General features: G+C 57.1%; 1 protein-coding gene across 1 annotated transcript; it reads right to left on the bottom strand.

Annotated features, from left to right (window-relative positions):
* Positions 1-2519: 2519 nt before the first annotated feature.
* SPSB1 (splA/ryanodine receptor domain and SOCS box containing 1) lies at positions 2520-11786 on the bottom strand. Its single transcript, XM_065891686.1, has 2 exons — positions 11093-11786; positions 2520-2647 (listed from the first exon to the last, which is right to left on the bottom strand). Exons 1-2 carry the CDS (start codon positions 11784-11786, stop codon positions 2520-2522), a joined length of 822 nt encoding a protein of 273 aa, XP_065747758.1.
* Between the last annotated feature and the right edge of the window lie 284 nt (positions 11787-12070).

Genomic DNA, 12070 nt, shown 5'->3' with positions numbered 1-12070 from the left:
CCTTTTCCCAGCACCACCAGATCCTGACATGCCTTTAGGATTTAAAGTGCCCACAGGGAGCTGGATGCACTCGCTAATTCTTTGGAAACCAGTCATGGATCATATCTAGTAAACCTCTTGACTCTTTATCACTCGCCAATCCTCTAAGCCGGAATTTCCTGTCTTCTCTGCTGGGGTGTGGAGTGGGGGGACTCTTCCCACAGCAGCTGGCAGAACGGGTTCACTCAGCATCCCTGTGCACTTGGCTCTGGGGACACAAAGACGAATGAAGGACCACCTCCTTCCACTGAGTGCCCAGCGCTTGGGCTCCGAGCCCACATCCGGGCTCCAAAAAGCCCAGTCAACTCAACGACAAGCCAGAGGCGCTTGCTGACGTGCAGAATCCTTTCTACTAGGTCAGCAGTTCCCTTACTCTGAGCTGCAGGCTCAGAAACTTCTGGAAAAGGATGGGGATGGTCTAGGATCACCCCTCTGGGATTCTCGTTCTCCTCCATCCGGGGCTCCAGCTGGCATCCCACCCTCTGCTAAGGGGTCGGGCGGGGGGAACCACCCAATTATCTGTTGAAGACCATGGACCCGTCCTTTTCCCTTCCCCCAAAGCACAAAGAGGGATTCCGAAGTGTTTGTGTATTTTAATAAACTTTCCTTTATTAGGTGACTATTATCAACCATCATAAAATAGAACGGGAGTTTCAAAACTGTACAGGCCACAAGGCTCCGGGCTGAGAGGAAAGAAGGGTGGGGTCAAGGTTTAGGGAGCTGTGGGGGCGGGAGGTGCAGAGAGATGGCAAGGACCCCGGTGATTTGTCCAGCGTCTGTGGGAGACGGCTGGGTCAAGGCGATAAGGCTGGGATCTGTATAAGTGAGACCCTCTCGTGTGTAACATTCGTCAGAACATGACCCACCCCGAAACAGGAGTGAGGAAAATCTTTAAAAGTCTTACAGGTTAGGTTCCCCCCACCCGCTGGGGGACATAAAACCTCCAAATAATAAGGGGGTAATTTACATTCCTCACCCAGTCTTGGCACTAATTTTGTGCTTTAAAAAATATACTCCACTGGAAGACATTTTTTTCTTTTTTTTTAAAAGGTACCCTACAGCAGCTGTTTAAAACACAATTCTTACAGACAAATATATATGCATATATATTAAACATTTTAAACAAATAAAGTCATCTACTGTACCTGTACAGAAATGAACAGAAGGCAGATTCTAAGAGAGTCGACTTCAAGACATAAGAAACGGTGACTGTGCCGGCAGGTGCTGGGGTCTGCTACATGGGGGAGGTGTGCATGGGAGGGTGCGTCCCTCTCCTGTTGGCTGTCCGCCCCGACCCCCTGCCCCACCTCACGGCTCTGGGGCACCGTGATGAACCCAGACAGGGGCACCAAGCGGAGACCTGCACTGGCTTCTAGGACACGCAATTCCGCTCTGGTCTCCCCCACCCCGCCCTGCCCCCAGCCTCTCAGGGGATGGAGACTCACTCATCCTCCCATCTCGGTTCGGGTGGTCCTCAGGGAAGCTAGAGCTTCCGGGGATGCACGTGGCAAATCTCAGGTAGTAAAGCAAAAACAAAACCCAACCCACACCGAAAAACCTCACAGAAGACTAAAGAAATAAAACCACGCGCAAAGACGGATGAGCCCTAGTGATGGGTGGCTGCCTGGAGAGATACGGGGAGCTGCCACTGCCCGTGCAGACGGGTCCCCCAAGGCACTCATATTGCACGTGAGGCTGATGTCCCCTCAGGGGCCCACTCGGGCACTCGGAGCAGAGCCCCCTGGAAACTGTAGGTCAAGGGACCCAGACAAAGACACCCCTGTGCCCACGTGGGGACACACGACCGACACGACCCAGCAAAAAGGCCAGGTGAGGCACACACATCCCAGGGAGGGGCAGGTGGAAGAAAAGCAACAGAACACTCCAGAGAGAGGTGACCCGAACAAGGTGTCCTTTCTAAGTGGAATAAATAAATGGCTTTTGTTATTGTTAAAAGAATAAATACAGGGTACGGGGGCACCGACAGCCAGGACTAATGCTGGGTGCTCACGTGCCTGGGGAAGGTCCCGGTTTGGTTTCCGCCTCGGTGGCCACGGTGAGCTCCTGACGTCCTGAGCTTCGTCCGGCGCGGCTGCCCCGCTGGGCGGGCACCGGCCCTCATCTAAGCACCTCTTAGCACCCCCAGGATCTGCTCTTGGCGCCATGGGACCCGGCAGGTGCGGGGGCACCCAGGCCACCCCGAGAGCAGATCGGAGCTCAGTGTAGTTTATCCTCTGTGTCCTCTTCCCAGGAGGGGCTGTGAGGCGGCATGCGGGGAACTTCTGCCAGTGTCCGGAAGGGGGACAGAGGGGCCCGTGTCCAGCGCAGTCCGTGTCTGGCGGGGCAGCCAGGGAGGCTGCAGAGGAAGGGCAGGACTTCCATGCCGCAGACACCGGTCCAGGGCGTGGGCACGGCGGTGGCTCAGTGAGTTGGCACCGGGGTGGCCAGGGGCGGCCGTGCTGGCGGTCCCGGGTGGGGCATCACTGGTAGTGGAGGTAGGCCTTGAGGGAGGCGGGCAGTGGCAGCGCGTGGATCTCACCCAGGCGCTCCTTCCCCAGGGCCAGGCGCACCGAGCGGCGGCACAGATCCATGAGCGGCAGGGGCTCCGCTGCGGAGACCGAGGAGAGACAGAGGACGCTGGGTTAGCACAGCTCTAGGTGGTTCTAGAACAAACAACACTGACAACAGCAATAGCATCGTTAATACTAGTTTTAACGCCCAGATGAGATGACTCCAGATTAACTCATTTTACACTTTAAGTGAATTATTAGTTGCTAGCATGGAAACTCACTGGACCAGGCCCCTTTGTAAGCCCTCATTTAATCCTCACAGTGGTTTATTATGAATGATTTGATAATCACAGGGAGTTATACCATGACCATCATCCCCATTTTGCCAATGAGGAAACAGGGACAGAATCCAAATAACTTGCCCAGGGCCACACCGCTGGTAGGACACGGAGCAAGCATTCCAAGCCAGGCCGTCCCTGCTCTAACCCATCAAACTAGAGGCCCCCTCAGTGCACGTCCATCCGGGACACACAGGATGGACTCTCCTCTGCACATACCCCCAGCCCCAGACCCCACGCGGACCTTTAGGAGGGAAATCATGTTGTGTTAACCCAACTGCTCACGGGGACTGTTCTCCAGTCCCTCTTACAGTGGAGGGCGCTCAGGTGCAGAGGAGACCGAATTGCCAGGGCTACAGGCTGGGATCCAAATCCCAGCAGTCTGGGCCCAGCGCACGGCAGAGCTGCCTCAGGAATCTGGATTCGAGAAGGGCTTCTAGCTGCAGCCTGCAAGGGCACCTCTGGCCTTGTGTCCCGGAGGGCCTGGGGCCTAGCTTCCTGCAAGAGAGGCTCCATGCAGCCCGCATCTCAGATAAATTCTCAGCTCCAGAAGGAACCGGAAAGTCATGGCCTCCAAGGCCCTGGAGGCTGCTGGGAGCATGGTGGGCCCTGCTCACCCTGGACCTCTTGGAGCTGACTCCTCCTAGCTCTCGTACAGGTGAGCACACCGAAACAGCCTGGGGTCCCCCCACGGTGTCCTGGACAGGCAAAGAGGTGAAATGAGCGCATATGTGGCCTCATCCACGGTCTTCCCCAACTCCTTTGTGAACAAAATAAAGGTCAGACCGAAAAACTGAGAAACCCCCCACCATTTCCCTTGAGATCCCATTCCACCAATAAAAAGTGGACGCAAGTTCTGTAATATTCACCAGTGTGTCTCAGAATATTAAAAATAACATTTAAAAATTCAGTTATTGGGAATTCCCTGGCGGTCCAGTGGTTAGGACTTGGTGCTTTCACCACCGAGGGCTTGGGTTCAACCCCTGGTCAGGGAACTAAGATCCCGCAAGCCACATGGCTCAGCCATAAATAAATAAATTAAATTAAATTAAATTAAATAATTAAAATTCGGTGATTGAAGGCCAAATCCTAAGGCTGGGGGTGTTGGGGGAAACGGGGAGCAACTGAGTAGGGGCTCCGTTTGGGGTGATGAAAGCATTCTAAGATGGCCTGCAGCAATGGCTGCAGTCGTGAGCATACGGTAGACCACTGCGTCATGTGCTTTAACGGGTGAAATGTATGGCATGTGAATTCTATCGCAATAAAGCTGCCATTAAAAAAAAACAAAATGTTTTTCCCTGGTGGCACAGTGGTTGAGAGTCCGCCTGCCGATACAGGGGACGCGGGTTCGTGCCCCGGTCCGGGAGGATCCCACATGCCGCGGAGCGGCTGGGCCCGTGAGCCATGGCCGCTGAGCCTGCGCATCCGGAGCCTGTGCTCCGCAACGGGAGAGGCCACAACAGTGAGACGTCCGCGTACCGCAAAAAAAAAAGAAAAAAAAAATACATCTTAGGCTTGATAGTGCATTTACTAAATTCCAGGCTTTAAAAGAAGACAAACGATGGCTCTTCACCTCCCATGGGCAGTCACAGGAGACGGGATGGAAGTAGTAAATGTTTTTCATGGAAAGCTTTGAAACGGGGCCTTCCCTGGAGGCAAGAGGATGAACTAAATGACCTTCCATCTTTGTGGGTCAAGGATTCCACAGACCTGGTGGGTTGGGCTGGGATCCTTCCACCTGCCAGCCCGCAGAGACTTGGGTCTCCTTCACTGGACCTCGACCTAACTCGGTGGCCCCAGATCTGGCCCCTCACTTTCACCCTGCACAGCAGCCTGACCTCGAGCAGACGGCTCCCTCCACCCAGGCCTCAGTTTCCCCAGCTGGAGATGAAGGATGTGGACCAAAGCCTCCCCGGAGTCCTACGGGCTGAGCTCCTGAAGGCCAGCGACGCCTCACAGCAGCTCTCAGCCGGACCTGTGGTTGAGGAGTGAGTGGTCCTCTGAGCAATCGAGGGGGGACGTTCAGCTCCTCTCCTCCACTCAGAAGCTCTCCTCCATCCTCCTCCGGCACCCCTCCCACAAGGATGTGGCTTAGCTCCCACTGGGAGGCAGAGGGGCCGGGCTGGGGGAGGGAGGGCCGAGAGGGAGGTCCCGTCACCACCTCTTGGCTAAATGGGTTTCGGGTCAACTTACCAACACCCTCAGGAAGAAACGTTTCTAAACAGCAGGTCATTCCCACCCCACTGCCACTGATCCTGCGGGAGGGCAAAACATTGATGGCCAGGGTCATGGTCTGATTGCAGAGACCGTGCGTGAGGCTACAGAAACGGACATGGGCACGGTGCCAAGGAAAACGTCTGTCCCACAGATTTTGGTTGGTCGCTCACAGGACCCAGAAGGCCTCCCCGACGACCTCAGTCCTTTCGCCTGGGGGGCTGCAGGTTCTGCATCCGGCTCCATCCGCGTGGTCGGTGCCCACCGCTCTTCCGCGGAGGCGCGAGGGGTCTCTGGCCGCCACGCCCACCTCTGGGAAGCCCAGGTGCCCGCTCCTGTGCATGGTTTATATGAAGGAGAAGGGGTGGTGCTCAGGGACCAGGAAGCGAGGCCGGCGCTATTCCTGGGAGCAGAAGGCTGAGCAACTGCACGAGGCCACGTGCCCACGTCTGTATCTCCAGGAGAAGCGGCCACCTGGTGGCCTGTTTGAACACGCACGGCCGGGGCCACCTCTCAGTTCTCCGAGAGACTGCAACCCAGCCGGAGCCCCAGAGCCCGGCGCCGGGTCCAGTTCACAGGCTGTGAATGAACTTCGGGTCTGTGAGGTCAAGGATGAACATCTCAAGTCAGGAAGTGCCCGGTTCAGCAACGTTCCCGCCCGCTGCCTTCACAGCTGCCGGGACTGGCCCTATGCTCCCTCCTGCAAGCAGTTTGCCGTGAAAACGCTCCAGAAATGTGTTCTAGAAAGTCGTGGGTGGAGGATGACCATCCCGGGACCTGTGTGTATTTTCCCTTTACCTCAAGGCGTTTTTACAAAAAAGAAGCAAAAGAAAACACCAACCCCTTGTCTTTGCCAACTGGGGAAGGATGCCTGACACCCGGTCAGGTAACGTGGGCACACTTGGTTCTCTGCCTCCCAGTTCTGAGAACATGCTGTCTTCATGTGACCTCCCTCCCACCCCAGAAGGAAGCCCCTGCAGGGCAGGGTGATCAGTCCGCCCGATGAGGAGCTCGCCCAGAGCCCAGCTGGAATGGGGGAAGGAAGGAGCCAGAGTCAGGTGTGGGCATCCCAGGAGGCTGGGAGGCCACAGGAGGAGGTCACCAAGGCAAAAAGCAGGAACAGAGGTGGGCCTTCCCTGAACCCACAATCATGACAAACCACACCAAATGTATCTGGGAGCCAAAGAAGGGGAGAATTTGAAAATGCTGAACTGCAGGGCAATGCTTCCTTAGTGGGAGGCACCATTAACAGCAGGAGGGAGGACCCACGGGTCAGGGACCCTCCCTTGTGTGACGGCCAGTCTGTTGCTTGCAATAGGCCTTTTCCCTCTTGCATCTCCAGGGAGCGTGGCGGGCAGACCTAGGGGCCAAGCTGGGCCCTGTCCCCCCCCCCCCACCGCCTACAGTGACCATCACTGCCCCTTCACCCCAGAAAAGAGCAAGGTGACACAGCAGCCCCTCTGGTTGCAGCCTTAGCCCTGGAAGTCTTGAGCCCCTAGAAAGAGTCAGAACCAGTAGCCTGTGATCAGAGGCGGTTGGACAGTGGTGGAGGTCACATAGGGACACTCTGCCTTTGCTCTGGCCTCGGCCAGCTCAGCCCATGGCCCCAGCACTGGGGCAGAGACTCTGCGGGGGAGGGTACACCTGGCGTCCCGGGGAAGGCGGGCTGGGAGGACAAAATGCCCAGCGCAGCAGCCGGGGTGGAGGGGAGGGGGCAAGGCACAGGCCTCTGGTGACTCCGGCTGACCCGCTCTGCAAACAGCTGCTCCCTGCTGAGGTCAGGACCTGGCGGCCAGGATGGGGTGGGGCTGGGCGGGGAAGGAGAGAGCAGACTTTCCAGACAACCCAGGGAGCACTAACAGATCAGAATCACCCCCAAGACTGTGAGAGCAGAGCCCGGCCCAGGCCTGACACCAAGAAGATGTATCTGGCCAGACCTTCTGTCTGTCACTGCCTGCTCCCCCTGGGTGGACCCTGACATTCCTCCTCCCTCAGCTGCAGCGGAAAGCCAAGCAAACCCTCCTGGGCAGAGGACTTGGGTGTCCCTGACTTCACTCCACAGACACTCCACCATCTGAGCACTGGGCTGTCTGTCTGTCACTATCTCGTCTCCCCTGCAGGTGGTAGCACAGGGAGGGGGACGTGCTGTGGGTGAAGTAGCACTGCCCCCCCCCCAATTCAGGACCATCTGGAACCTCAGAATGTGATCTTATTTAAAACAGGGTCCTTGCAGATGTAATTGGTTAAGCAGAGGTCATACTGGAGCAGGACGGGCCCTGTCCTTATAAGAAGAGGACAGATACAGAGGAGGTCACGGGATGACAGAGGCAGAGACTGAGCAATGCGTCTACAAGCCAAGGCGTGCTGGCGTGGGACGGACTCCCCTCCGAGCCCTCAGAAGGAACCGACCCTGCCCACGCCTTGGTTTCGGACACCTGAACCGGCACAGAACATATTTCTGTTGCTTTAAGCTCCCCAGCTGGCGGCCATCTGTTCCTGGGGCCCCAGGAAATGACCACACCACCCTCCTCTCCTCTCTACACCAGCCCCTCCCTCAGGCTTTTGGACCCACCCCATCCTGACGACCCTCGTCAAGGTCACCAGTGATGACCTCATTGCCAAAGCTGATGGACAAGTCTCGGCCGTGAGTGTACTTGATCTGGCACCACTGTGGCCTTGAAGTATCCTTTCCTCACTGGGTGCTCAGGACACTACTCTCCCCTCCAGCCCCACGGCTATTCCACCTCCCCTTCCCCATCGTCCACCCGGTGATGCGCCCCAGGGCTCGGCCACGGCCCTCTCCTCCTTCCTCTCCTTGGTGACCTCATCCAGGGGTTGCAGGTTTCAGCTCCATCTCCACTGATCAATGTCCTGGACCCTGTCTCCAGACCCGCAGAGCCACCAGGATGTGTCACTTCCCCGCATCCATGGCACCCACCCTGGCCCTCACCCCCATCACCTCTCCCCTGGACAACGTCTCGGCTCCTCCCTGACCTCCTAGTGGCCACTCTTGCCCCTACTGTCCATTTCTACACAGGAGCCAGAGTGACCCTTCTAGGACATGAGATCTAACGTCCTGAGTGGCTGGGGATCCTGCCCCACCCTCACGGGGTTTCCCATCCGGATCCTCCAAAGTCAGCCAGCAGCGCAGACTGGGGCTCTTTCATGTCTGACCAGGAGCGGCGAGGCGAGAAGCCAAGGGGGCCCCGGCACTGCCTGGCATTATGGTGGGGAGAGAGGGGCGTCCTCATCCGTAACCAAGACTGTCGAGGGGGCCCAAGCCTCTGGGCACTTCCGGTTCCCCCCTGCCCCTGGGTCCAGCGCAGGGGTAGCCTCTCGTACTGCATGCCCACGCTACTCCTCTCCCCCTCAACCCCCTTTTAAGTTTCCCAAACAAGAAAAATTCCGAAAGCATCTGACCTCCCATCTTATGCAGAGCTGACAGGGCATCTACTGATGACGCCCGTCTGGGCCTCCAGGACTGTTTCCACAGAACTGCTGCAGAGCCTCGCCCTGGCTCCGCAGGGGAACAGTTCTGCTTGCTTGGGCCCTGACTTGCCATGGGGGGAACAGGCCCCAGCCCCCTCCCAGCTGCTCCGGGCTCTGTGTTCTGCCTTGGAGCTGGGCATGTAAACAGTGAAGCCGTGTGAACCCCCAGCACTGATGGACTTGTTTCCAGAGGGGACAGGGTTGCCCTGTTCTTGTAGAGGCCAACAGTCTCAGAGGCCTGGCAACAAGGCAGCGGACCCAACAATTCACCCATCTGTCGGCACACAGTGGGCATTAAACTCCCTGGGGCCGCGGTCACTCTCTGTCGGGAAAAGGCAGACAGAGCTGCAGGCAGGGTCCTCTGAGACCCGAGGTCCTGGGGCTTCCAATCCCTGCCCATCCCCACACGGGGCAGATGTGGCTGTGGACCTTCTACCCTGTTACCTGGAGAGACAAGACTCACAGCACTCACCCTGCTGGTTCCCTAGACCAGGTCTGAGGTTACTTCCTCAGAGAGGTTACCTGCTGGATGCACACCTAGCCAGGAGTCCCAGGACCTAGGGTGCAGGCTGCACAGGTGAGGCGATGCCCCGCCTGGCTGTGGGCTCACTGTCACCGCCCAGCCAAAGCCTGAGAGTGGCAGCGAGGGAAAGACGGACGGCAGAAGCCTCCAAAGAGAAACATTTTAAGAGTTTGCTCTGACCGATGGTCCTGGATGTTTTCTGGTATCCTCCAAAGACTAAAGTGGGGAAGAGGAAGAGTGGGGGAACCTGAAGGTCTGGAGGCTGCAAGACCAGAGGAAGCATCTGTGCTCCTGACCCTCGGCCTCCCCCATGGCTCACCTGGCCTGCAGGTGGGGTTAGATCTCGGGTGCCAGGCCATATCCACCCCTTAAAGAGGTCAGTGCACGGATGGACAAAGCTTTCCAGCCGCCCCCCCTTCCAAGGTGAGATCTGCAGACGGTAGAAGGCACTCATGAAGGAGTGAGGGTTGAGCATGGGTATGGACGGTTCTGGAACGCTGGGGCCTCCTGCCACCATGGGCTCCCAGCCATAAAGCCACAGAGCCCTCCGCTTCCCAAACCAGGGCAGTGCTGCCACAGGTAGGCTATTTTCACACGTGGTCTGAGAAAGGCCACTCCCTTTTCCAAAGGGACAGGTGCAAATTGCCGCTGATTCAGCCTGTTTCTAATCCATGTTCTCCTCTCCAAAGGCCTCCTGACATCATAACTGAACAAACCCCCTGCGGGGGACTGTGTCCCAAAGAAGCCCACTCAGAAGGCTCCAGCACCAGGAAAGACCCTAAACCTGTCTAATGAATGAGAGGCCATTGGCTTTCATTTATGTGAGAGGCCCTAGTACCCCCAAAGCTGCAAAACCCAGCTCAATAATATGCTGGTTACTGTGCTAGAATGTGGCCAGCTGCAGATCAAACCTGGAGGCAGGTCAACCAGAAACAAACCATGTTTATCAAAGACCATCCATCCACCCATCCACCCATCCACCCATCCATCCATCCATCCATCCATCCACCCACCCATCCACCCATCCATCCATCCATCCATCCATCCACCCATCCACCCATCCATCCATCCATCCACCCTTCTATCCATCCACCCACCCATCCATTCACTCCTTTAGTCATCCATCCACCCATCCATCCATCCACCCACCCACCCATCCATCCATCCATCCATCCACCCATCCATCCATCCATCCATCCACCCATCCACTCATCCATACATCCATCCACCTTTCTATCCATCCACCCACCCATCCATTCACTCCTTTAGTCATCCATCCACTTATCCATCCACTCATCCATCCATCCATCCACCCACCCACCCACGTATCCACCCATCCATCCATCCATCCACCCACCCACCCACGTATCCACCCATCCATCCATCCACCCATCCATCCATCCACCCATCCATCCATCCATCCATCCATCCATCCACCCACCCACCCACCCACCTATCCATCCATCCACCCACCTATCCATCCATCCATCCATCCACCCACCCACCCGCCCACCCATGTATCCACCTATCCACCCACCCATCCACCCACCCATACATCCATCCACCTTTCTATCCATCCACCCACCCATCCATTCACTCCTTTAGTCATCCATCCACCCATCCATCATCCATCCATCCATCCACTCATCCATCCATCCATCCATCATCCATCCATCCATCCACTCATCCATCCACTCATCCATCCATCCATCCATCCACCCATCCACCCACCTATCCATCCCATCCATCCATCCACCCATCCACAAGGTGCTGCCATGTACTCTGCAGACTCTGGCTAGAAACCCTCACTTAACCAGAGGTAGGCAAGAGTCACCTCTGAGGATGTGAATGCTGGGATGTCTACTTAAAGACATTTAAATTTCAACAACTGTAAAACTCTAGCTGGGCCCAGCGAGGACCAAAGGGGACACAGGGAGTCCAGGGCCACTGCCACCGCAGACAGAGCAGAAGACACTTACGGTCAAGTCCATTCAAGTAGCGCATGCGGATCTCACAGTGGCCCCAGACGGCACTCACTACGGGATAAAGTTTTTTGCCCTTGAGTCCCCGAAAAGCTACTCCCATGTACTGTCCATCCACAATGAAGCTCAGGGTCCCGTCGTCCATATCCAGGGCCACCAGGAAGGAGTCAGGGACAATGAACGTCTCGTCCGGCTCCAGAAAGGCTGGGTACGTTTTGCTCGGCTGGTTTTTGCCGTCATGGTAGAGCCGGTTGCGCCCCAAGTCCCAGCCCCAGGACTCGTGGTTATTCCCCACGAGTGTCGTGTACCCCACGGAGTGCAGGGGGGCGTCTGCCGTCGCCACCCCCACCACGGCGTGGGTGCCACGCTGCCTCATGGCCCACGTGATCTGCCACACGTGCAGCCCGCGCGTGTACCCGACTTTGCCCCTGATGGCGTCCGTGCTCTGGGCCACCGGATGCCGGTGAAAGATCAGCTTGTCGTCCTCCTTCACGAAGACGTTGAGCGAGCGGTCATTGTTGTTCCAGGAGTGGAGCAGCTGGACGTCGTAGGACACGGGGGGCATGTCCAGCAGCAGGTCCAGGCGGGTGGGCTTGCAGTAGTCCAGACCCTGGAGCTCCTGCTTCAAGGGCCGGTACGTGGGGTCCCTCATGTCCACCGTCTTGATACCTCCAGTGACCTTCTGACCCATGTCGGCCTCCCGTTTCACCTGGTCACCAACGCCCAAGGCAAACTCATCAATCACGGGGCCTCTTCTCCAGTTTCCCAATCAGGCCTGGACGGCACTCCTAAGGGAGTTTGCTAGGCGGCCTCTGCCCGGTGTGGAGCATCTGGTACTGCCTAGTGGATGGAAGGAGAAACAGGAGGCCAAGTGAGCAGGAGATGCGGAGAGAAGGGGAGAAACTAACTCGGTTCGTGTCACGCCGGCACGTCCCAGCAGTCTGCCTTCCGGGCTCCTATCACACCGGATTCCGG

Source organism: Phocoena phocoena, chromosome 1 (genome assembly GCF_963924675.1).
Source record: "Phocoena phocoena chromosome 1, mPhoPho1.1, whole genome shotgun sequence".
NCBI classification, from domain to species: Eukaryota; Metazoa; Chordata; class Mammalia; order Artiodactyla; family Phocoenidae; genus Phocoena; species Phocoena phocoena.
The sequence above is the reverse complement of the archived record's forward strand: the minus strand, read 5'-3'. Positions and strand labels throughout refer to the sequence as shown.

What these genes read in the sequence shown, in the direction of transcription:
- SPSB1 (XM_065891686.1), bottom strand. Translation starts at nt 11,786, where the DNA reads ATGGGTCAGAAGGTCACTGGAGGTATCAAGACGGTGGACATGAGGGAC. An exon ending in CTACTTGAATGGACTTGACC is followed by an intron (nt 2,648 to 11,092) that starts GTAAGTGTCTTC and finishes CGGTCTCCGCAG; the next exon opens with CGGAGCCCCTGCCGCTCATG.